Here is a 25,808-nt window from a genome sequence, read left to right as displayed (position 1 = left end):
CTGTTCTTTTAAGGTTTTAGTCAGCAGATTCATCAACAGACCAATCCCTGGCAAAAGCAGGGGAGGGGTGAGTTTTCTTTGAGTTAACTGGACAGCAGAGATTAGCATTTAGAGCATTGATTAATGAGACCCAGAAGTATCTTCAATATCTTCACAACATATGCTCTAAATAGCAATTATGAGTAATGAGAAACAGAACACTCTGTACCAGGCAATGAAGTGTGTGCATATGTGTATATATATATATGCATTAATGTGTACATATACAATATTTTATATTTTCAGAAGTTTTAGAAGTAAATCTAAGTAATCTGGGATATGAGCATATTCAGATATTTTAAATGAGGAACCTTGCCATAGTCACATGCCATATATATATACATGATCAGTTTGAATCAATTTTTCGAAGCTTCATTTTTTTTTTTTATTTTACCAGAATGCTACCTTGCTCATGGGTCTCCAGAATGGAGACTCCAATGGAAATTAGCTACAATCCTTAAGTCTGTACAATAAAAGAAAGGTCATCTTTATTTCTTTAAGTAATGATAACTTTCAAAAGAACAGGATAACAAGAAATATAAAAAATGCAAAACTCCTTTAGCTGGAGATAAAGAAGAAACTAATATTCTTCATTAAAATTAAAAACCTGGGGATCCCTGGGTGGCTCAGCGGTTTAGCGCCTGCCTTTGGCCCAGGGCGTAATCCTGGAGTCCCGGGATCGAGTCCCGCGTCGGGCTCCCGGCATGGAGCCTGCTTCTCCCTCTGCCTGTGTCTCTACCTCTCTCTCTCTATGTCTATCATGAATTAATAAATAAAATCTTAAAAAAATAAATAAAATTAAAAACCTGTACAAGAGCAATCACTGATACTTAAAATCACCAAAACTAAAAAGAAGACTGCTAAGAAAATAGTCATATGGAAAGTAACTCTGTTCAGAAGCACACTGCCGTAGGGACAGTAAATACCTCACATATATTTACCTTAACTCTCTGAGCTCAAAGCCACAGGAATGACACGGGTATAGCTCCCCACATTTATCTACCACTGAGCTCCAGATTCACCTGCTACTCCCATCATCTAATTTCCATGATCATATAATATACTTATTAGAGAAGTAGGAAAAAAGATGGATCAGCCTTGTGGTATCCTCGTTGATTACAATATGACTGTACTGAAGTTAACTTCCATCGAGAGTGCTGAAATGTTTGACAAAATCGGTTTTAAAAGCCAGCCCATGAGGAAGATCAACAGAGAGACTCCAGTTACTAACAGATAGGTTTTTAATGGCCTTGAGTCTCGAATCCTAAATTCAAACTTTCCAAGAGCATCATTACTTTCTGAATGAGAGTCATTTGGAACATAATCCAATTACTAAAATTCTTAGAAAACTGAGAAGTAAGTCTCTGAGAGCTCTGGACCCTCAGAGTGTTGGGGAACCCTGAGAGTCCACCTCTCGGTGGGCTGATCACACGCTCCACCTGAGTGATAACATATGTAATTCATACAAGTAGTTCTCACACTTCACAGGGTGGTGAGCCACATCTCAGCTCTTCTCCAAAATGCCATCTTTCATTAGCTCACACGAAGAATTCAGTAACTTTCAATGGACTTTTTTCCCTAAATTCTCAGCATAAGCAAGACTTGTTTAATTCTACCTAAAGAATCTGAACTTGTAAGGGACTCAGATGCTTTTCAATTAGAGCTTCAATGGGGGCCACCGTTTCCTTCAGTGAAAAAAGACTGCTTTAGCCCCACGAAAAAAAATCCAGAGACACAAGATTTTTCTAATTGAGTCAAACAACTAATATTGTTTTCCTGGAAGACAAGCTGGCACTGTTTTCACCAACAATGCCCTGACCGATGGCAAGGTGAAAGTCATTTCCAGGGCAGCCTTTTCAAAAGAAGAAGAGCTCGGTCTCACGCTCTCTGCAAACAGCATTCCAGGGGTGACAACCTTTGATAGTTCCCTTGGACAACCATGACTTTCCCTAATCATCATTACCTTTTAAGAATAAACCCGAAATGAAGAATCTCCCAGTTTAAACAAAAGCTCAGAATTAATTTTCTAAAGAAACCTGTATGTAACTGACCGAAGAGAGTCGGGAAAGGTGGAGAAAGAGTTTTCTCCCGAAGAGACACCATCAACGATCATTTTAATCTTTCTTTCTCAGCTCAGTTGCTTCAAAGATAACAAACTGGATTCTTTGCCTTTACACAAAACCTAGACCTCTGCTTAAAATGGAGGAAGCAAGGAGTCCCAGATGTTTCTCCTTGGCCAGGACAATTTCAGCGTGGGACAAAAGGGAGTAGAAGATGAGTGGGAATGGTGAGTGAAATGGAAGGAATCCATTTGAATTGTGTTATGGCCGGTTGTAACTCAGCTGGGCCTTATTCATTCACATCTCGAGTTTCTTTATAATTATTGTTTCTCACTTCACCTTAACAGAAATCCCTGTGAGTGTGAACAGTAACTGTTAGTGCATTTACCCAATCTGTGTCCAGTAGGATGCTAACACATCAATGAAGTGCTAGCATTTCCAGTGAGGTGCTAACATGTCCAGTGGGGTACTAAGATGCCTGGTGGCGTGCTAACCATGTTGGGACAGATCAAACCCTCCATCTTCAAATCCCTGCAGTATATTCTAACCTCCCTTCCCCTCCTCCTCCTCACTCTCAGCCTTCTCTACTTCCTCTTCTTCCATTTGCTACCTAAAAATAAATGATGCTCAGGGCTCTGGCCCTGACTTGCTCCTTACACACTCTGAGAAATGCTGATTTCTTCCATGTCTTCACATCTCTGTGCTGATGATCCTCAGATCTGCAGTACCACCTCCACTGAACTGAGTTCTAGACTCAAATGTGGGTGCTTTGAATTCAACCCATACTATGCCAAACTCTCATCTTCTTCATGGGAGAAAAAGTTAACACTCCTCTTTCTGCACTGATTCTCTCATGTACTTAATGTCCATGCTTGCTCTCATACTAAAATCCCACTTATCCTTCATTCCTTCAAATCCCAGTAGATTACCACAACTGCATGGTTCTCCCTCTTACAAGTCTCAACTAATCTGGTACTTCCTGTCCATTCACTCCTGTGCTAAAAGGAAACACTTCATAACAAGTGTTGATCCGTTTCCTGTCCTCCTGTTCCTCCCTTTGTAATGCATTCCCTCTAGAGCCAAAGCCATCTTTCTAAAGCATTAAGTTGCTTATGCTACTCCTCTATCCAAATAATTAATCAGTTCTCAACTACCTGCAGGAGAAAGGCTACCACATTTCAGCTACTGCTTTCTTCAATTCCTATTTCTTTCCTCCTCATATCAAACTGTTCATGATACTCATAAATTGACATGTACTTCCATTGCTCCCTCGACCAGAATGCTGGCCTCTCTCTTCTGCCTCACAAACTTTTATGTATCCTCTTAGACCTAATTCAAATATCACCTTCTCAATAAAGTCTTCCTCAAATCACTTCCCCAAGCAGAATCGATTACAATCGTAGCACACCAGATACATCAATTATACCTCTAATCACATCTGGAGCTAGTATTAAACATTGCTTTTCATCCCCAGTGCAGAAACCCACAGCTAGTAATTCTCTTTAAATCTTTATATCCCCAGAACCAGGTAAAAGGCCCAGCACAGAGTAGGTGTACAAAATATTACAAGTAAGGAATGCATAATTGTATGCCAAGGATAAGTAACTTTAATGAAACAGAATACCTTTCTAAGCATTCAGAAAAGTCCTCCCAGCAACTAAATTTTTACAAACCATGTATGTCATCTCCGCGACAAAAGCAGAGATGTGGAATGATGAGAACTTACTAAGTGATACACATCATAGAAGGTGCAAGGCTGTCAATATGACAGTGACTCGGCCAACTAACTGGATGAAACTTATCCACACGAACATTAACTTAGAAGCAGAGCACTTCAGAATTCCTGGGGGATCTAGTGTAAACTCTCCCTTCACAGAACAGGAAAATCATGCCTACAAGAGTTAAGTGACATGTTCAAAGCCTTGCAACCAGTAGAAGAAGCCAGATCTCCCAATGTCCAGTGGAATATACCTTTCAACAGAAAATGAGTAAGTAAAAGAGTGAAGAAAAAAATTAAACCATCATGAATTTAAATGATAGCCAAATCCACAAAGAGAAAGAAGATAATACCATGAGTGAAATTCAAAGACACAGCATGGGGTGATTCCAAATTCTCCAGTAGGTGATATAACTAAGGCAGTCAACTTACTCTGTTGGATTCATCAGCATCCTCTTCATTGATGGAGCTGGAAGGGGATGGGGTTGCCGATTTGCTTGCTGGTGGTGAAGGAGACGTGTGTGGCATACTGGCACCTCCCAAATTCAACCCCAACTGGGCACTGAGCTGAGACTGGTTGATGGTGGTGAGCTGAGTGGGAGGCATGATTCCAGAGCGAGCAGCATCAGTCATATGGACGATGGACCTCATGATCAAGGAGTGATCCTGACGATACTGGGGCACTTGTGTGTGGCTCTGGTCCTAAAAAGGCAACAGACAACAAGGGTGGGGTGAGAAACTCTTAGTTTTCCCAAATATCAACAAGCTGAAAATGTTAGCATTAGTTCCTTAGATAGGTCTCCAGGATGATGGTCCTATTCATGAACTATAAGGACTTGTGCCCCAAAACTGAAAGTCAAAAACACAAAACCCAAATTATCCAGCCTAGCTATTTTGCTCTGGAACTGTCCGCAGATGACTTAAAAATAATAATAATAATAATAAAAGACTATTGGCAAAGAAAGAAAACTTCCAACTCTTCTTGCTTATTGAGGAAACGGACCAGGAAGAAACGGCTGAAGCAGAGGTTCAGTCCTTTCTGGCTCACCAGTGGGTCCTCATCCTTCTTACACACACATTCTGGTTCCATTCCCCTTTACCCAGCTCTGTGAGGGAAGGCGAATCCGTTCTTTATTTTATCCTTCCGGAAGTGCATCTGACCATGTACAGAGGATGGGCTTAGGGAGGCACAGAGCCAACATCTGTTTGCTTCAGGGCACCCTTTTTCTAAAACCCTCTGCGGTTAACCAGAGGGTCATTCCAATTCTGAATTACATTGTCAGTAGCATCTGGAAGTCATTCAATGTCTTTAGGATTGGATATCACTTTCTTCTTCTTAAACCTGCTTTGTTTTCTTTCGTTCAACCCACCATGATTTAATGGATTAATGGATTTTTAAAAATATGTATAAGGAGGAGGTAGTGATCATCAGAATGGGCTTCTCTGAAAGTTACTATAGTCCCTTTCAAAAGTGGCCTTCTGTTTTTGGCAGTCATATAAAGGCTTTAGAGTTGTTGCCTTTCTTGTTTTAATTCCAAAGAATCAAAAAATGAAGACATGCTTTTAAACAACTTACTTTAAGACTTGTCATTTAGTGTGAGTCTGTGATTTTTACTGAAACCAAATTCTCTTGACTCACAGCGACCCAGAATCTAATTTTATACACAAGCCTAAAAATTTTTAAGTGTTCTTCTTTTTGAGTCTTTCTGATAAGATATATTTTTGCTCTTTAAAGAAACAAATGAGTTGTAAATATCTAAAATGGAGCATTTGGTTTCTTAATATTAAATATATAAATGCCGCTAAATAAGAAGCCCTAGCTATCAATAGGAAACTAGTTGAATAAATTATGACCTACTGTCCTACAAAGTATTATGTAGCATTTTAAAATAATGAATTAGATTTATGTGTATTGACTTAGAACAGAGTTTCCAATCTTGGCTCTATTGACATTTTGAACCAGATAATTCTCTGTTGTAGGGCTGTCCTTTGCATTGTAGGAGGTTTACAGCAACCCTGGCCTCTACCAGATGCCAACAGCAACTTCCCACACCCCAGCAGTCATGACAATCAAAAATACCTTTCACGCATTGTTCCTTGAGGGACAAAAATTTTCCACCTGAGAACTAGTAACCTAGTGTGATAGCCAAGATACCATAATTGAAAAAACAAATTGTAAAGTAATTACAGAGCATAGCCCCCTCTTTTAATTTTTAAAAGATTTTATTTATTTATTCATGAGAAATAGAGAGAGAGGGAGAGACACAGGCAGGGGGAGAAGAAGGCTCCATGCAGGGAGCCCGATGCAGGACTCGATCCCAGGTCTCCAGGGTCAGGCCCTGGGTCTAAGGCAGACGCTAAACCGCTGAGCCACCGGGCTGCCCTAACCCCCTCTTTTTTAAAAAAAGGAGTATCTAAACTTAACAGTGGTTACATTATAAGGGGTAGAACTGGAAGGGCAAAGAGGAGAGCATCTTAAATGTTTCCATTTATAAAAACACAAAATGAATAAAAAACACACTTTAGTCAGGAAAAGCTAAGAAGACCAATGAGTAGTTAAAATCATGTATCTAATTGCTAGGGTTTCATCTTAAATATATAAACATCCAATTTCTTAATAATTTGAGTTATTAAATTGCTGTGGCATCCCTAAGGAAATGTGTCACATGTACCAGAACACTCCCACTCTTTCTTGTCTCGCTGACAATAACCATATCCTCTTCCAATGTTCCTAAAATATCACATTCTATTGGCAGGTGTCCCTCTGCAAACTTGTATCACAGAAGTGGGTTTTATGTTATCAGTTTGTTCTATTTTTTTTTTTTTTGATTAGCATTCTACCACTCATTTAGCCTTTTCTCCTCAAAAATTTGAGCTGTCTACTCTTCCATGTTCTTTTTAAGTTCCACCATTGTTTGCTTACATCACTTCCACCCTCCAACTGCTGGAAATTAAGCTATCTTCTTCTTTTTATTTTTTCTAAGTTGTGTTATTATTTTTTAAGTGGGCTCCATTCCCAACGTGGAGCTTGAACTCGCGACCCTGAATTGAAGAGTCATGTGCTCTACTGACTGAGCCAGCCAGGTGCCCCTTAAGCTATCTTTTTTTTTTTTTTGTAAGATTTTATTTATTTATTCATGAGAGACAGAGAGAGAGAGAGAGAGAGAGAGAGAGGCAGAGGGAGAAGCAGACTCCATGCAGGGAGCCTGATGTGGGACTTGATCCCGGGTCTCCAGGATCACGCCCTGGGCCGAAGGCAGGTGCTACACCACCGAGCCACCTGGGCTGCCCCCCTTAAGCTATCTTTTTTTTTAATATATTTTTTTAATTTTTTATTTATTTATGATAGTCACAGAGAGAGAGAGAGAGAGAGGCAGAGACATAGGCAGAGGGAGAAGCAGGCCCCATGCACCTGGAGCCCAACGTGGGATTCGATCCCGGGTCTCCAGGATCGCGCCCTGGGCCAAAGGCAGGCGCCAAACAGCTGCGCCACCCAGGGATCCCAGCTATCTTATTTTTAATTCTACACTCCATCTATGTTCTTCAGAATACATTTTAAAAGTCCTTTCAGACTTATTTAAATCTGGATGTTTTAAGTATTTAGAAGGAAACTCCAAAGTCCATTTGAATTAAGTATTTTAATTCTGACTGTAAAAGAATAAATTGACTGGCATGACCATGAAATAGGATGATCTGATTTACACAACTTTCTCATTAACACAGAAGTTGCTTTGCTCCAATACCTATGAAAATCAGCACATACAGATAGTTGTTTGACTTATCCCATCTACAGCATTCCAGATGGAGCTCATGGTCAAACAAAAGGCCAAGAAGTAAGTTTTCTTGGCTTCATCAGCTCTGTAAATTCTACCTGCAATGCCACAGAGCTAGTTTGATGGGAAAACTATGCTCTAGGGAGCCATGGCCCAACAGTGAAGGCAAATGTTGACAGAGAGAGATGAATGGGGCCCCGGGCTCTCTACCACCATCACCCCCGCCCCCCTTCAGTGAAAGCACTCTGTATTCATTTACTTTATAAATCAAGAGTGCTCATAACACTTCACTTAAAAAAGAGAGAGAACTAATGGGGATTTTCTGAAGTGGGGACAGAGTGAAGACCATTCCTGAAGCATACTGGTGGTGGGGCCTAGGCCATCTCCAAACTTCGAGCCATCCACACATAGCCTTCACATCTGCAATCAAGCTGGCCCCATCTTTCTTATCTCCTATAGGACAATAGACCAAAGATCTCACAAGTATTTTCAAGTAACTCCTGAACCACATAATTGATGCATCAAAATGTGTTAGCATTTGCCATGGTCTCCAGCTAGCCCATAAAAACTTCCTATGTGTGAGGATTACAGTAGAAGATTAATGGTAAAAGGGACTCTTTACAAATTCAAGTTCCTTTAGGGCTGCCAATTATTAACAACTCACTTTGGTGAAGTTGGTGATTCTTAACAGCTCTAATCATTTTCCATACAAAAGGTAACCTTTGAAAGACACTTACTTTGATCTTAGGACTCCCACTTAAAGAAAGATGTTAACTCAGTTTAAAAGTATTTACTGAGCACCTGCTATGTGCCAAGCCAGAGAAAGGAATATACCAATGCTCAAATCCTTAAAAACTAGAAAACTAGCACATGATTCTTTCGACATTACCCAAATTAAACCTAATTTAGAATGGACTAATAAATTTACTCTGACAAAGCGTAGGCAAGAATAATTCATATATACTCCTCAAAAATAGCTTGCAATTTCTCCCAGTAGTCACGACACCATAAGGAAATATAGAGTCATAGATAAAGCCCTAGGAAATTTAATGCATTTTTGAAAATCATTACCTCTCACTTATTAAAATTCAGTCTTAAAAGAGTTACCAATGATCAAAGCAACTAGTGGGTTATAACAGATTGCCATGATTATATCCAACATAAGAGCTGAACACTGGTAGCTTTCACAATTATATTTTATACCTAGAGTTTACTTGTATCATTTCCTAAACTGTTCATCCTTTGGGAAAAACTCATGGTCCCTTTTTGGCCTCATTCTGTCCTCTGATGTTATTAGGTAAGAGTTTCCCAACCTCAGCAGGATTGACACTGTGGTCTGGATAATTCTCTGTTGAGAGAGGAGTATCTTGTGCATTGTTGACTGCTTAGCAGCATCTCTAGCTTCTGCCACACTAGATGCCAGGAACCTCCCCTCCCCAACCTGGTTGTGACAAGCAAAATGTCTCTAGACATTGGCGAATGTCCACTGGGGGTGGAGGGTAAAATCCCCCTCATTTGAGAATGACCTTATTAGACAAATATAATGGAAAACATCTTAGGAAGATGGATTGTGGAGGATGCGGAGGAGCCAACAAGAAAAGGAAGGGAAGGAAATCGTGTTCCAGGCAGAGGAAACAGCATGTGCAAAGTCTGAGGTGGAAGAGAGCTTGGCATGCCTGAGAAATGGAAAGGATGTCGGTATAGATGAGAGGATAAATGAAATGGAGTGGATGGGAGAAGTGGGAATGAGCTGAATTGTGCAAGGTGGGGTAATCAGGGAAAGCTTCCTGAGGAGGTAACCCACTAGAGCTGAGGTATAAAAGGAGAGTAAAAGCTATTAAGTTAGAAAAGAGGGAAGAGCATCCAAGGCAGAGAATATGTGCAAAGGCCTGGCACACGAGTAAATAAAGGAAAGGGCAGTGTTACCAGGCCAGGAAAAGCAAGTCTGGTTAGGAAGCTGGAGATGCAAGGAATGGCCATAAAATGACAAGTCTTGTATTCTATCCTAGTAAGTCTGCATTCTATTCACAGTGTAGAAGGATGTCACAGTAGCTATAAAGGCTGGGTACCTATCTAGTGGGGTTATTTATTCCAATAGATCTTAACTGATCACACCTCAAGGGCAACTCATCTAAATCAATGGCAGGACAATTGGATTATAATATAAACGATATAAATATAAATCCGTACCCTAACACTAACCTACGTTTTGAAGAGTACCCAAGTCTTTCTAAATGGGCAGGCCATGGACTTCACAAAATAACAGGATGCACACTGCCTTGTCTTTGCCTATCAGTACAATTCAACAAAGCCTTAATGGTTTGTGTAGGTCTTGCTGTGAAGAGTGCTCACCTGAGGCCAGCTTCTCTCTCCACCTAATAAAAGAGCCCCTTTGTCTTTGTTTTAAAAAAGGAAACCATGGAATGGATATTTCTGATAGCAGTCCTTCATTTTCTTCAATTGGCTGAAATCCAGTCTATCACTGAACATTAAGCATTTGAGTAAACTATTAAAATCTGAATAATTTTATGCTAAAAAGGAAACTTTGGATCACTAGCACAAATTAAAAACAGGGGACACCTGGATCAACAGAATGCCAAATAAAGACCAAGAAAAGGAAACAACACTGTTGTAGTCTGTCTAAATATGGGGCCTGCCTAAGGCTCTGAGCCAGACCTCTGCTTTCTCTTATTTAAAAAGGATAAAAGAGGTGTGAAAGACTTATTAGCCCCAAACTGAGACTTTCTCCTGGACTTAATCAAGATTGAAAGAAATTGGCAAGGTGAAAAATATCCTCACTGTGTAAATCACAATGGGGTACCACCTCGGCCATGCTTCATATAAAGATATGTGGGGATTCCGGGAGGGGGTGTCTGGTGGGAAATGGGCAGTTTGCTCTCACTTTCTTAGGCAACAAATTTCAACCTCCTCTACATATTATAATCTGTTTTCACTCATTCTATCAGGCCTGGAGCAAGAGACCGGTCTTCTATGACATCTTCTCAGTACATGACTAGGACTGCCCTCCCTCCCACCCGTGGCACTTATTATAATATCTTTGTGCTGCATGCTTAGTAGTACATAATGGCATTGTTGAGTACTGGGTCTTGGTTTCTTTTGCAAATGCGAGAGAGAGGCTTTCCAATTGACATCTTATTTGAGATATGGCACATTATTATCGTATTTTACTTCTTTTTTCTTATGACAGTGGTACTTACTTCCATCTGGGCTGATTTTACCATAAAGGATTTTTAAACATCTAATATGCACCTTCCGTGCACGTTTATAAATGATTATTCTCCATAACGATCCAATGGTAGGTTTTCATAATAGAGGATAGCATCTAATTAAGAAGCAAATAATCCAAATATATTAGCGAGTGTGACTAAACACATTTGCACTGGGGTGTTTTTAATCAATATTTCTTGAGAAATGGAGCAATTAAACAATTATCAGTAATAAAAACTGCTTTGTATTAATAAAGATCAGAGAACTACAAGTATGAAATTCAGGTCGGTAATTTTATGCTCAATTATTTAATCTACGTCCTATAGCAACGTTAAAATTTTGTCTCCAAGTGAACAATAATCAACTGTCATGCACAGCTAGGGTATTCCTAACCGCACTAAACCCTGAAACAAACAGTTAGGACAAATGCATACCAATGATAATTATAGACCTACATACCACAAACTTTAACTTCATCAAAATATCTGCACTGAAATAGATAATTTTTACTTAATAGCTACTCTCAGGGTTATAATCAAACATACCTACACATGACTGTTTTGTGAAAAACAGTCTTCCCAAAAGTTAATTAATAGTTTCTTAGCAAAATAAAATTTCCAAGAGTTTACCATAAAACACTTAATGGTATTTCCCTCATAAGACCCTGTAACTCCTTCGTTTTACCAAGGAGTCAGCTCCATGCTTATTTTATTCAAGCCTCAATGAAAAGTGAAAAGACGAATTCCATTTTTTACAGCTGTTTATACTTCAAACCCCTTCTTCCTCATTTTTAGTTAGTAGTCAAGGTATGTTCTTAACGGCAAATACACATTCTTTCATTTATTCGTATGTTCAACAAATAAAATATTTATTGAGAGCCTAGTATATTCCATCCCAGGTGCTGTTCTAGGCGTGAGCCTGACAGCATCCCCTGAGACAGGCCAGAGGAGGGGACAGGTTGTGTAAGAGCAAAGAAGGCCATTTCAAAGAGCAACAGGTGACATGAATAAAAGGAAATGGGGCAAGAGCACAGATGTAATGCTCACCCCTCTAAAAAAAATGAGCCTCAAGCCAGTTTCATTTGACAATCCGAAGGACGTAATATGGTATCTCTACTGTCCCTGACACCCTAGGAAGTGCTAATGGTATCACCGGATAGTAGGTAACTACAGATGATCTATGTCAAAAACAAGATACGGGGAAATCATAACTTTCTAACTCCACTTTTCCTTGAATGTTATAAATCAAGCAAGTGATCACATGTCACACTTCACACAAAGCTCATTGGGTTTAACAGAAGTCTAAAACATGCTCCCCTTTTAATAGATGACCCTAACACCAACTCAGCCTTAAACACAGCACTCATATGTTCAGGATGAATAGGTATTTACAGATCAAGAAGAAAGAATACTTATTTAAGCTATACATGGTACAAGGAAAGCTCTTTGCTCTACAAGAAAAGGCAGCTCATAAAAATGTCTGTGGCCTGTGTGTTTTGGGTATGCAATTGTCCAGGTGTAGTAACTGCTAAATTAAAAGTGACAGTGGACAATAAACATCTCTAAAGCAGTCATCAGCCTCCGAGTTTTTGTATGACATGGAAGAGACACTGGTATTCATGAAAGCAACTTTGTAAACAGTATATATAAACACTCTCTACCTGTTAAGAACAACGTACGACACGTTATTGGTCTCAGCAAATATTTGGTAAAGGTTCATACCATTTCAATTTTATGATTTGGACTTGAAACATATGGGTCCCGTTCCACCCAAAGTGGGTGTTTTGCTTATGTAACTTGTGTCTTTTCTACTGTTAACTCAGAATAAAATTATTTTTTTTTTTTACCATACTCTGACCAAAAATAAATCTAACTGAAGTAATCATTCAATTTGTATGAGACTGTTGGTACCTCCAATGGCTATGTGGCAATTGTCCTGTGGAATGTAGCTCTGCAGACTCTATTGACAATGGCAATGAACATGTTCATAACAATAATAAGGGCTTGTTTTAATAGAACGTTCCACGCATTAAACACATTAATGATCCATGAAATAACTGTTTTATCTGTAACACATTAAGCAACATTGCTAAAACAATGTATTAATTGAAAGTCTGCTATTTCTCTAAATGTAAGATTTTTTTAAAGTATAAAAATGGCATGAAAGTTGTTTTGTGAAAACGAAAATAATTCAACTTTGAAAACAAAGCCATAACAAATGACTGTGAGAAAAACTTTGAAAATAAGCCCGGTAGTTTTCAATGTATTATTCTGCTATATTCCCATTTCTCTGGTTAAAAGTGGTATCTGTCCAGAGTGTGACTTAAGAGTCTTATGAATATTTTAAAAGCTTTTAATTTTCTTCTCTGCATGCATGTCTTCTATAGGACTTTTATCTCTCCTTTTCTTTCTCTTTAACTGGTACAGAAACTTCCACACTCAAATATGCCTCCCTTACTTCCTGCCTTTTCAATTTCCTAACACCATGTTTGATATTACCAGAGCAACCAGAGTAGCATTCATTTTCTATAAATATGTGGTATCACAATTAAATCCAAAGCAATATCAAACAGAAAAATGTCAGTCCTCTAAACATGAAATATAATGTATGAAGAAAAAGTATGTGAATTATCAGTGTGTTTTATAAATTCTCTTTTGGGGGGCATACAAAATATCAGACTAGAGACAATTATTTTACTGTCTGTTTCTTGGATATCAAAGAGAATTTTGAAATTCATCAAAGCTAACCTTCTGTTATGTACAACAGGCTAAGCTGAAAAGAATGTTAACAAGTTCAATTTTCATTCAATCAGCACTACTGCTCTCTGAAATGTTTCATTGCAGGAAAGAAATAAAAATAATCTATATGGTAATTATGAGGATGAATCCCCCAGTAACTTTCAGCTACATGAAAGGTCAGTTCTATTCAAGATATTTTATCAGTCCCCTGCACATACTCCTGTCCTGTCATTTTAAATCTGAACAGCATTTTATTTTCCCATTTACAGCTACCTGCAGAATTAAGTACTTAAGCCAAATAAGAAAAAAAAAAAAAAAAAGAAATGTTGAACGCTGGCAAAGGCTATAATAGCACAGAGATAAATCGTTCAGCTGCTCTCTCAAGCCTCTAGGGCTGCAGATTTTTCTTCTCCTGGTGCACTGTGGGTATTCAAAACTTGTTCAACATGATTTCATTTCATTTCAGGCACTGCCTCAGAAAACTAAATTACAGAATCAATCATACAGAAGGTCAGAGTGAGACTTCATTACAAGTATTGCATGCTTGCATGAATATCTTTCATTTATGACTGACCCAATATGTCACAATAGCTGTCTAGTAAAAATAATCCACTTTCTGAAATTGATGTACTACTGATGTCAATGCTACTCAGCAGGCTGGGCAGATTATAGAGAGGTGTTAAAACACACACACACACGCACACGCACACACACACCCCAAACCCTTTGGAGCGCATGTAGTAGATTTTTAGAATCGCAATCATTTGGAGATTAAAATAATTTCCAGATGAGCATCTGAACTGACAATAATGATTAGAGGTAAAGATTTTTTAACCCACATATACTGCTGGTTTGGACTGGCCAGTCGCATCTTGTTTTAAAATATACACATCCAGCACACACAAATCAAGGTTGTTCTTTGAAGTCACAAATGCCTCGACATTCAATTTTTCAACAATTTGCTTTTGACTACGAGGGCATTATTTGCATATTTTGAGATGTGAATGCTAATCATCGGACTCTTTTTAACCTGTCCTTTTTGTTCCTGCTCTCTGTTTTTAAATATAGTGGCATAAATTTAAGGAAGTTAAACACGGTTGTGCTTGTTGCCAACAAAAATGCAGCTAATCGGTAATGTGACAAAATTGTCAGTCTTTCCAAAGGAAAACCAATGAAGCTCTGAAGAAAAGCTGGTTCAATACAACATAAACAAGCTGGCTTTTCTCCTTCTAGGATAGTCTTAATTCACCACAGCAATCCTTAACAGACAGCCATATTCATTTGGATAATAAAACTTCTTACTTGCATAAGGTCTGAAATGTCCAATGCACACTGGGAAGCTGAATGCATGATGTATAAAGTATTATTTATTATTTTTCTGGTGACTTTCCTGAGGGAAATCTCCGAGGAGCTGCTGTGGAGTATTATGATGTAGCCAGCCAACTCAGTACCCGGAGGGAGATATAGAAGAACCTTGACATAGCCTATTTTTAACCATGCCTCTGGCGATTCTGAATTCAAGTTTATAGGTGAACATGTCAGGTAGTACATAGAACAAAGCCAACGACACATTGTATTCATCATAATTCTGTCCAAGTACATTTTATTTTTTCTAACATTTGTGATTTAAAATCCCATGACATTTCTTCAAGGTGAAATTCTACTAGGATTTTCAACAAGATTAGTTTGTTTCAAGCCAAAATAAATATCACTCAGGTTCAGCAAAACTTCAGAAAGGCACCCAATAAATGTGATGAGGTCCACGTAAATACCATGACAACAGCCTGCACTTAGCTAAAGCACTTATACTTTTAAAAATCAATGAAATAATTCAACTGCTTTAGTGATTAGCAATACATTACAAAAGAAGCATTAAAAATTGAGTCCTCTCTCCCAAGGCCAGTCCGTGAAAGCATTGTTAAGTGTATGTGAATATCATAATTATTTTATGATTCCATCTTTAGTTCTTTCCAATATAGTAAATTCAATTGACCATGAAATGAAATTTCATAGTCAAAATGCCTCCTTTACACTTTTTTATAGCAGCAATAACAGTTTTATAGCTTTAAGGCAAGGTAATTCATCAGATGTTTAATTTAAAGGCAGATTCTTATATTATTAATAAATATTTACCAATTTAATAAAATACACATTTTAGCATGCATTATATGGTCTTTTAACTATTTCTGCAACTTCAATGAGCTCGCTGAGCATCTATGAATAATGGTGAACCCTGATAAACTCCCCTGGTGACTAAATATCCTTTTTATTTTTATGCTTTTCTAGGCACAACGCTGCAAGCCTGACTTGGAGAAACAGAGGACAGAACCCTTCATTCCAGTGTCAAAGGGACAAAAATGTAAGAAAGTCCACAGGAAACAATTATTTGTGATGGTGAGGAACATTTATGAATACTTAATGACCATTTCCCGACTGTTCACTGCATTCTTTTCTGACAAAAAAAATAAAAATAAAAATAAAATCCCTGATGTTCAGCTCCAACACAAAAGATCACAAGCAAAGAAAATTATGTTGCCACAATCCTATTTGGGAAAGTAATCTTATATTTCAGAGAGCACGCTGAATCTTTGCACCGCTAATCCACTACATATTTTGCAATCATCTGTTGTTATCTGGGGAATTAACAATGAAACCAATAAACATCACTGGCATGGTCCTAATGTGCAGAGAAATATGTAAACAAGCAATAGGATTTGTTTTTTGTTATACCAACACATCTGTTTCATTTTATCAGGGTTAAAAAAAAAAGCCCTATAAACTATTAATCTTGTTTTAAGATGTCTGCTTATACCTCACCTAGATAGACACAAATGTATTATATACTATGATGGGGGAAAAAAAAAACAATCCCAGCAGAAGACTTTAAAATACTTAAGCAGATTTACTCTGGTGATTGCTGACTATAATTGCACACTAAGAAAAATAGAACCAAAATTATTGCATTAGTGATCTTGGCTCTCTAGAGTGCCTTATTCCATGTTTATGACAATAAATAACACAATTAGGTATATTTCACACAATAACCCACTCTCTATTTTCCTCTGCTGGCTAGGAGCAATTATTCTTTTTTCCCTTTCTCCGTATCACAGTTTGATATTTCATTTGAGGTAGGAGCAAATCATGTATCATAGACATTATGTTATAATCCAACAAATGCAAAAGACCTAGGTACCCAGTAAGGGCCTCCATTTCTAAAATCTCTCCTGGGCAAACTTTCCACTCAAGTACATCTTTGTGTTAAACCAAAGCCAAGAGAAGATTGGCTACTTCCAAATCAATGATTCAGGTTTGTTGAAAATTATTTCAAATCAGAAGGATCTTATTGGGTCATCCATCCTCCAACGGGGTTGCTGATGGTCATCAACCAACCCATAACCCTCTTCTCCCTGCATTTAAATGGCACGAGGAGGAACAATCCTCAGATCCATCGGTAAATAGGAGAGAAGCCCATTCCGGACCACGAATTCTCAGGTCTTTACCATAAGAAGTGCAAATGATTAAAAAAACACTTTCAAGCAATAAATGTAGTGCCTACCATATGCAATCCACTGCTATGAAGCACACCATCTTGTTCCACAAGATTTCTTGAGATTGTAATGGAAGGAAGATCCAGGCTTTGAGGGGGAAACTGGGGTGTGAATTCACTTCCTTGGGAAGGCAATGGATCGCTGAGGCCTTGAAAGGGCAGAAGAACATCGGGCATGCCCAAGGCAGGGTCTGATTCTGGAGGAGGTGTGATAGGGGGAATTTCAAACTCCTCATCCCCGAGGCTTGGTGTATGGAATGTCTGCTAAAAGGAAACAAAATATAGTTATTTTCATATTCTGTTCCTCTGTTTTATTTCTCCTTGGAGGGAAAAAGAAAGATTTTGCATAAAAACACTGCATAGCTACACCAAATATTTATTTCTCAAATGAAAACATCTTAAACACAGATTTCCATATATAAAGTTTTGCTGATCATTCTGATTAAAGATTTAAGTCTCATTATCATATGGTTTTAATGGAGTATCAGTATTAACAGTTTTTTAATGCGTACTTAATTAGCAACATCTGTCTTTGTTGTTAGTTGGAGCATCAGCGACATTAGATTTGGCTATATAACAAATTGCCACTTTATTGATATGTTAGCGAAACAGCTCAAACCGCTTACATTATCCACATGCTTCATAAAATGCTGACGATTTTGTGGTGCACACACACAACATTAATCCAGAAGTGAACATTACACATATTTACTTTCTGCCACAACATATAAAACAAGTAATATTAAATTTGTAGTTTGCTTTTTTAATTTCCTTATCGGTATATTCCCAAGTGCAGTGAACACTTCTATGGAAATTGTTACGGTTTGTAATACAAAATTTTATATAAGGAGTATCAGTGCATATATTAAAAGGTCCCAGTGTTTTTATTTAAACTATAAGGAGAGTTATTTTCTTTTATGACGATCTTAATACGTATTTATCAGAACACTTCTGGCAGTCTTCAACTCTGAAAGACTATCCACAGGGGCGCCTGGGTGGCTCAGTGGGTTAAGTGTCCAACTCTTGATCTTAGCTCAGGTCTTGATCTCAAGGTCTTGAGTTCAAGCCCCACCTACTGTGGAGCCCACTTAAAACCAAACCAAACCACAACAACAAAAGACTATCTACAGAATGAGCACAGAGATACACTGATAGAGATGTACTAGTAACTCCATTGATGTTGCTCACTTACTTAGACAAGTGTTACTTCTCAAGACCTAAGCAAATAATGTACTACTTGGATGTAAATCAGGGCCGCCATGTTCTACTACACTAACCACCTTTCTTAAAATAGAACTTGGATTTTGAGGAGAGAGCAGGTCAATATCTAGGATATTCTAGTGAGGTGAAGGAGTCATATTTTTTTGTTCTAGCTCAGAGGATCAAAGTTATAGTGCATTATTAGTAGCATTTTTTAAAGAATTAACTGGTGCAAGGTAATTTGAACCTGCTACAATTGGTTAAGAGAATGAATTAAGAACTACAAACCATCATTCTTCAAACTATTAATGATGCTATAACTTAATAACCACTTGCGAGAGAATAGAAACAAACTCAGAGAAAGAAAAACAAAACAAAACAAACAAACCATTCCTTGTATCTAGAACCTGTCAACTGCTAATTGCATCTTACCAGAAATAAAGAGGTCACAAGTTATGGCTGGCTATGGTGGGACCAGTGAACATCTTGAAGTTCCTAGCAGATTCAATATATGCAAAACATTATAGCATAAAAACATATTTAAAAGCTAGAATGAAGTATTAGATTCTTTGACATATTTATTCTAATCCTGACCCCCAAAAGATGTCAATGTCTTATGATGGTACCCCAAGTTCTCAAACACAAAGGGATGGATTGGCCACAAACATGGTTGGCTAATGAACATAACCCTATGGCTGCATTTGCCGTTACTTTGGCACTAATGTGGTCTAGTAACAGATGCAACTGTAATTTGTGACTCATTTGCTACCCCATTACTGCTTAATGAAATCTAACATATCACATTAACAATACGGATAAACACTCATTCTTGATATGTGGCATTTGGCTGTTTTCATTACCACTGTAATTAACACTTGAAATATTATTTCAATAAATATTTAAAGTACTTTAAAAATGGTCAGGGTAATCATGACACAGACAGAAAACATAAAGCAAATGTGTGAATTTCAAACTCAGAGTATCCTAGTCCCCGTGGTGTTATCTACAGGGCAATATCTATGTGAAGGGAATTGGTTTCAGGCACAATTTCGACTTTACAGCATTCAAACCTAAAGTCTTCCTGAATTAGTTTGCACTCATTAAAATGTTAAAAAACCAAATAAATTTACTTTTAATGCAATGATTGGGAAATTAGGCACATGCTATAATGTGGTGCATTAACATTTACTTGGGCTTTATTTTTTGTTCAAGAAAAGATGTACGGCAAAATCATTGTGTAAGATTAGCTCTTAAACTCTACCATAAAGCAGGTCTTATGCTAGGCGGTCAAAACTAAGGAGGCTTTCGATTTTATTTTTGTTAAGGAACAGAGAGATGTCTTATGTATAATAGGTCCCTATGGTGTAATTTTTTTAAAAAACAAATTAATTTTAAGGGAAGAATCGAGTATGTTACTATAGCATAACCTAATAAAACAATAAAACATTCTAATAAATAACCAAGAGAATGCTAAAATCTTAAACCACTTTTAAAGAGAGGTAATATATGAACTATAAAGTTAAGCATTCCTTAGAGAAAAAAGTAACCCCAAACACTGGATATATCTGAGATTATAAAATAACCACATATGGCACCACCAACAAAAAAATACACAGACTTTTTGCAACTCTGGCATACGACCAATATCAGGTTAATCATTTAGAGTCTATAATGATTACTTTTTACAGATATTGACTCTTCAGTGTTTACCTTGAACATGTTAAAATAGTATGTACATGGTTAAATACCATCTGTACTGAAATGTTCAAAACATTTGTTCCTTTTGATAAAAATGCAAATCTGGAGAACTGTTGTATCAACATATAACAGCCAATGTCTGACACGGTGAATTATCACAGCTGGAATTAAATTGTCTCTGAACAGCTGCTGGCAGTAGAGCTTTCATCAATGTTTGATTCAAATGTAGGGAAAAAATCCTACAGAATGAAACATCATGTTGTCCTTACAGATGGGGTTTGTGTTCATTATCACAAACAACACAGCAGCTAGTGCCAGACAATATCCCTTATCTAAGCCGTCTTCTTGGTGAGAGAGAGGATGGTCACTGTAAAAATGATTAATCTACGAATACCCTTAATTCTTGATTCCTCATTTTTTCTAATAATTTCTCAAAGTTAATTTCTTTCGTACCACTTGCTTCCCTGTACCAAGATCATTTACAAAGCCATTATGATTTTCATCCTCTGGGGTCAAGCTAGTTCAGTTTCCTATATTTGAATGTATTTGGAAAATGAAGACTTTTGATTACGGGAACCCCAAGAGGAAATATCCCATTTGGACCAATTTCACCTGTGTGTTCTTGTTTTAAAATCTGAAATCTCACGGTTTGCCTTTTTTTTTTTAAGGAAACTGTTTTCCTCATCTAATCAAGATCAGGGTTTTTCTGAAGGGCAGGCCAATGAGCCCGGGCCACAGCCGTTAAAGTCAGTAAACAGGGAATGTAGTAGAAACAGCAACAAGACCTTTGTTCCATCTGTGCCGGGACACTGTAGACCGACCCAGGGCCCAGGTGATGCTGCCTCTGGAGTCCACCCCCCAGTTTTCCCTGCCATGCCAACCAAGCCTTGGAGCATATCCTCTCATTCATTCGTTCTGTATTATATTCATTGAACACCTACTATGTGCCGGGCACTGTAACAAGCTGTGGGGATCTAACAAGAAAACAAAACACTCACTTCACATCACTGTCACTGAAGACCCAAGAAACTATAATACTATTTTGCCACCTTATCTCCCAAACCATGGCATCTTTTTTTTTTTTTTTTTTTTTTTTATTTATGATAGTCACAGAGAGAGAGAGAGGCACAGAGACACAGGCAGAGGGAGAAGCAGGCTCCATGCACCGGGAGCCCGACGTGGGATTCGATCCCGGGTCTCCAGGATCGCGCCCTGGGCCAAAGGCAGGCGCCAAACCGCTGCGCCACCCAGGGATCCCCAAACCATGGCATCTTAATGAAAGTATCCCCAGAGCTAGGTGAAGTTGAAATATTTTCTATTGAAAGTCACTTCCACCCCAGCTTTAAAAATAACCACTCAGTTTGCTCAGATACCAATTTGGCTAGATGGATTTTATGTATTTTCTTACATATTTACTTTCGTTTGCATACATATCTCTTTCCATTAAGAGACGTGTGTGAATTACTAACAGTTTGTAACAGCCTCCAGACAAGTGATAGACTTGTCAGGTCATTTTCTTTTCCAAAAGGTTTTTCTCATTTCTCCTCCAGAGTCGTTACCTTGCACCACATAAGAGAGATAAATTCGATGCTTTGCTTTTCCCTTCAAGCCTTTTAAAATGATCTAAACGACACACAAAACATGAACCGACATATGAAGATAGACACCTACCTCACTGGCTGCAAAGAAAGCATTGTTTGCCTCAGCCATGTTCATGTAATTATTGTTACTCCCAAACTGAAAGAAAACAGATTGTTTTATGTTAATATGCAGAAAGATCAAGAATCCTGGTGGTTTACTTAATACTGGAATGGGATTTGGCAAGAATGCTGGTGTCATGAGATAAAAGAGTGGTTTTCCTCAGACCAAACGTGAACTGTGACAGAGGTTTTGTGCTACATGCTGTCGGCTGCTTCTTTCAGAAAACAGAGCACAGAGTTAAGCTAACTTGATAATTCTGGAAAATGGTGGTGTTTCTCATCAAGACTGGCAACAAAGGGAGACAATTACAAACAGTTGGCCAACTGGTCACGTGTGGGTGTGGTTTGTTCAACTGGCATTTGTCAGAAGGTGGAAGGCCAAGTTCCCAAGAAAATCACCTTGACACATTTTTTAGAGCATGTTGGGATTTCATAGCGTACTTTCCAGGAACAGATGTCACAAGTGTGGGGAGGTTAAAATGTGAAATAAAGGGAATGGAATTCAATTCTCAGGACTCAAATTCTATTTTCTCGTGAATGGGGTGTGGCATGAATATAAATAAATAATGAGACTAAAGAATATTTTTTTAAATCTCCAAACAGAGTTGAAAACGATATCTATATCCATCAGAGCTGTTGAAAACAGTGATATTTAATCTCCCAATGTAACATTAAGTGCAAAGAGGTTTAAAAAATAAGCAGGATCCAATGAACACGGCAATTTTTATTTAATTCCCTAACACAATAGCCCATTCATACCATCACAAATAAGACTGTATCAGCATTTCAGACATAAGCTCTTTACTGCTACAGACCTGTTATCAAAATGTAAAACTTGGATTTTGCCAGAAATGTATTTTCAGGTTCAGATGGTATATGTAGGCACATTTTGTTGCTTTAAACATTTTGTTATCAGTCTGGCAATATGGAAGGGCTCTGTGAGCATAATTATTTGGAGCTGTATTATTTTCACCATTTTTAAATGGTAAACGAATGCCCTTCTTTTTATAATGTGTATTGTTTCCTTCCTTCAGTGCATCAAATGACACACAGCTTTGGTCTCCAAAGGGTGAAATGTATATATCCATTCTCTAATATAAATAGAGCTAGTTAATTATTTAAAGTAAAAGGCATAACTTTCCCAAGGAGAGAGAGAGTGAGAGAAATACAGATACACAGACAGACAAATGCAGAGAATAAACATAGACACATAGATATGGAAGACCCACATAATCCTCCTCTCAGCAAACACAACACTCATTTCCAGGGGGCTCTCGGCCCCTGACTCTGAACCTGTAAGATTCGTGCACAGAAGTGGGACTGACATGCTACACTTTATCATGTCAGGGATCCAAGAACTGAGCAGGATTTACACGAAAGGCTCTAATGGCTCCGGAGTGCGGCTATGGTCTACAGAAGCAAAATCCCACCCTGTAAAACGACCCCTAAATACATACTCACACAATGAGCCCTCAGATTCATTTGGATAAACATCTTTATAAGGATTTCTGAAAGATGTATTTGTTAGCACTTGAGAAAGACCTGTATCTAGTTTCTCTGAAGGCATGTGATAGAAAAAAGACGTGTGGGGGTGGTTTCACCAATGTACACTTATCTCTGAACTCATCAAGGTGCAAACGTGATATATGTACAGTGTGTTGTACACCATCATATCCCACTAAAATGGTTTAAAAGTTTTTATTTTAAAAAGATTTACATATTCATGAGAGATACACACAGAGGCAGAGACACAGGCAGAGGGAGAAGCAGGCTCCCTTCGAGGAGCCTGATGTGACACTCGATCCCAGGATCCCGGGATCACTACCTGAGCTGAAGGCAGAGGCTCAACCACTGAGCCACCCAGGCGCTCCTAAAAATAATTTTAAAATTAAGCAAGATACATATGTGAGCAGGTGCACACGCATGGGCAAGGCCCACATACACATATTTTCTCCATTTTTCTACAATGTTCATTATATGTAAGAAAAAGCATAGGTTTCTGTCTCGGAATTTTCTGTGAATGAATGATTCTAGGATAAAAATCTCAGGTCTCCATTCCGAATGTTGTTTTTGGGTACTTATGAGAACCTGGGTCATGCTGTGCATTCCGGGCACCCACCCTGCCTCCCCAAAATGCCTGGGCAGCCTGCATCCCAGCGTTAGCGTTATTTAAATGTAGGTTTTGTTGGTGAATTAGAAATCCATTTAAGGAAAGCAGCTCATTATCAGAGAGTATTTTTTTAAGATTAAACTCACTTATTATCTAATAGCACCTAAAACAACAAAGAAAAATAAAATGGCTATTAAAGTAAGGGCCTAAACAATTCAAAAAACAAATTAAGCTTAGAGTGAAATAAGAACTGGGTTAGAAATCCTCTTCTGAACAGTTAGTATGCGAATGTAATTACTGAAGAAACTACAGCTAATCAGCTGTGAATTGTATCCATTAATTAGTATTTGCCCTGGAGAAATGAGAAAAATCAGTAACAACGCTGGCACCGCAGTGCGCTGATGAGCCACGCGCCCGCCGCGCTGCATTTAGTCAAGCAGGTGGCTCCAGTGGTCCACGTAATTTGAAAAGCTCTCACCTGAAGTACCGAGCTGGAATTACAAAGCACTCCTTGCATATCTTTTGTATCTATATCAGGCCTTAATTAATGGCTTTTAATTTGGAAACACTTGGTGATCAGGCGGGAACAGTTATAAATCATTTCAAATAGAAGCCAAGGTTTCTGTGCAGTTGGGGGTAAAAATATGCCCTTCAAAGGTGGCCTCAAATATTGACTTGCGTGGGGAACAGTCTTTTCTCCCTGCACAGGTGGTTGGGCCTCTGGTGTAGTGTGGGAGGGGTAGCTAGATAAGATGTAGGGTGTCCAGTTAAATTTCAAATAAACAACTTTGTTTCAAGTATAAGTATGTCCCACACACTATTTGGGATATACTTATCCTTTAAAAAAGAGCATTCTCTATTTATCTGTGGTTCAACTACAACTGGGTATGGTGTGTTTTTACTTGCTAACTTTGGCAGCGTGGTTAAATGGATCAGGATGAAAGGGATGCCACTTTCCATTTGATTTACCTTAGCTGGTAACGCTAGCTTAATTTAATTTGTTTTATTTTAAAATGTGACCTATGAATCCTCCTTTACTCGTTTTGTGTACGAACAGATCTGATTCTGAGAGAAAAAGTGATCCTTTGGGGCAGATCTCTAATATAATGACCTCAGAACAATTAACTTTAACTGAATTGTGTACAATTAAATTTGCTTTATGTTCTGAGAGACAGTGACATCGGTAAACACAATATATTACAAAAACTCCCCAGCTCCATGAGGGCAAAGGACTTTAATTGTGTTCACTGCTGTCTCCCCCAAAACCAACAACAATGCCGGGCATATTATGAGCACTCCAACGTTTGTTGAAGTGGGGGGAGGGGTTAAAAAGGTTGATCCCATTTGTAACTTCAGTGTCTTGTAATCACACATCTTAACTGGAACAATTTTGTCACTTCTTTTTTTAGATGATATCAAGAATGATAATGATAGTAATAATTATAAACCCTGAGAAATTATTTACCTTTTCCAACTATGACTAAATGTAATTTATTTTCCCCCAGAACAAGTTAGAAAAAAAAAATCATTATTATCCCTATTTTATAGATAAACAGACTGAGGCTTCTAGGGGTTAATGCCCCATATCATAGATGTAAACATGGGAGCCTGGCATCCCTCTTGCCTCACAATATGTATCACTATGTTCTGATAACCATAAAACCTTGATTATTTCACTCAGTGATCAATTCAATGTTAAGACTATTTTTATCAATCTGACCCAAGGCTAGAATTTCACAGGAGGTATTTCCAGGTACCTCAGACTAGGAGAATGCTTCTCAAGAAAAAGAATTTCAAAAAAAAAAAAAAAAAAGAAAAAGAATTTCAAGGCCCATAAGTTTGAGAAAGGCTGCAGACCACCTCCCCTCTTTGATGAGTTACAGAGCCTGCTGCACTCAGTTAAATGTTCTGAGAAGTCCTGCAGCTCATTCATTCGGCAAACGTTTATTTATGCACCTACTGTGTGAAAGGCACTGTGCTAGGCACTGACCACAAAAT

The 25,808-nt window shown here is 38.2% G+C and overlaps 1 protein-coding gene across 6 annotated transcripts in view; it reads right to left on the bottom strand.

Moving 5' to 3' along the window:
* Positions 1–25,808, bottom strand: part of TOX3 (TOX high mobility group box family member 3) — a 106,164-nt gene that overhangs the window by 8,233 nt on the left and 72,123 nt on the right. For 3 of the 6 annotated variants that reach the window (XM_025447511.3, XM_025447509.3, XM_025447507.3), the window contains exons 2-4: positions 21,672–21,737; positions 17,112–17,366; positions 4,249–4,518 (exon numbers count right to left, since the gene is read on the bottom strand). In XM_025447511.3, coding sequence (XP_025303296.3) covers positions 4,249–4,518; positions 17,112–17,366; positions 21,672–21,716 — 570 coding nt within the window. In that variant the 5' untranslated portion in view covers positions 21,717–21,737. The remainder of the gene's footprint in view (positions 1–4,248; positions 4,519–17,111; positions 17,367–21,671; positions 21,738–25,808) is intronic. The other 3 variants (XM_025447512.3, XM_025447510.3, XM_025447508.3) reach the window with 1 other exon arrangement.

Source organism: Canis lupus, chromosome 2, assembly GCF_003254725.2.
Source record: "Canis lupus dingo isolate Sandy chromosome 2, ASM325472v2, whole genome shotgun sequence".
Lineage (NCBI taxonomy): Eukaryota > Metazoa > Chordata > Mammalia > Carnivora > Canidae > Canis > Canis lupus.
This window is presented reverse-complemented; position numbering and strand designations above follow the sequence as displayed.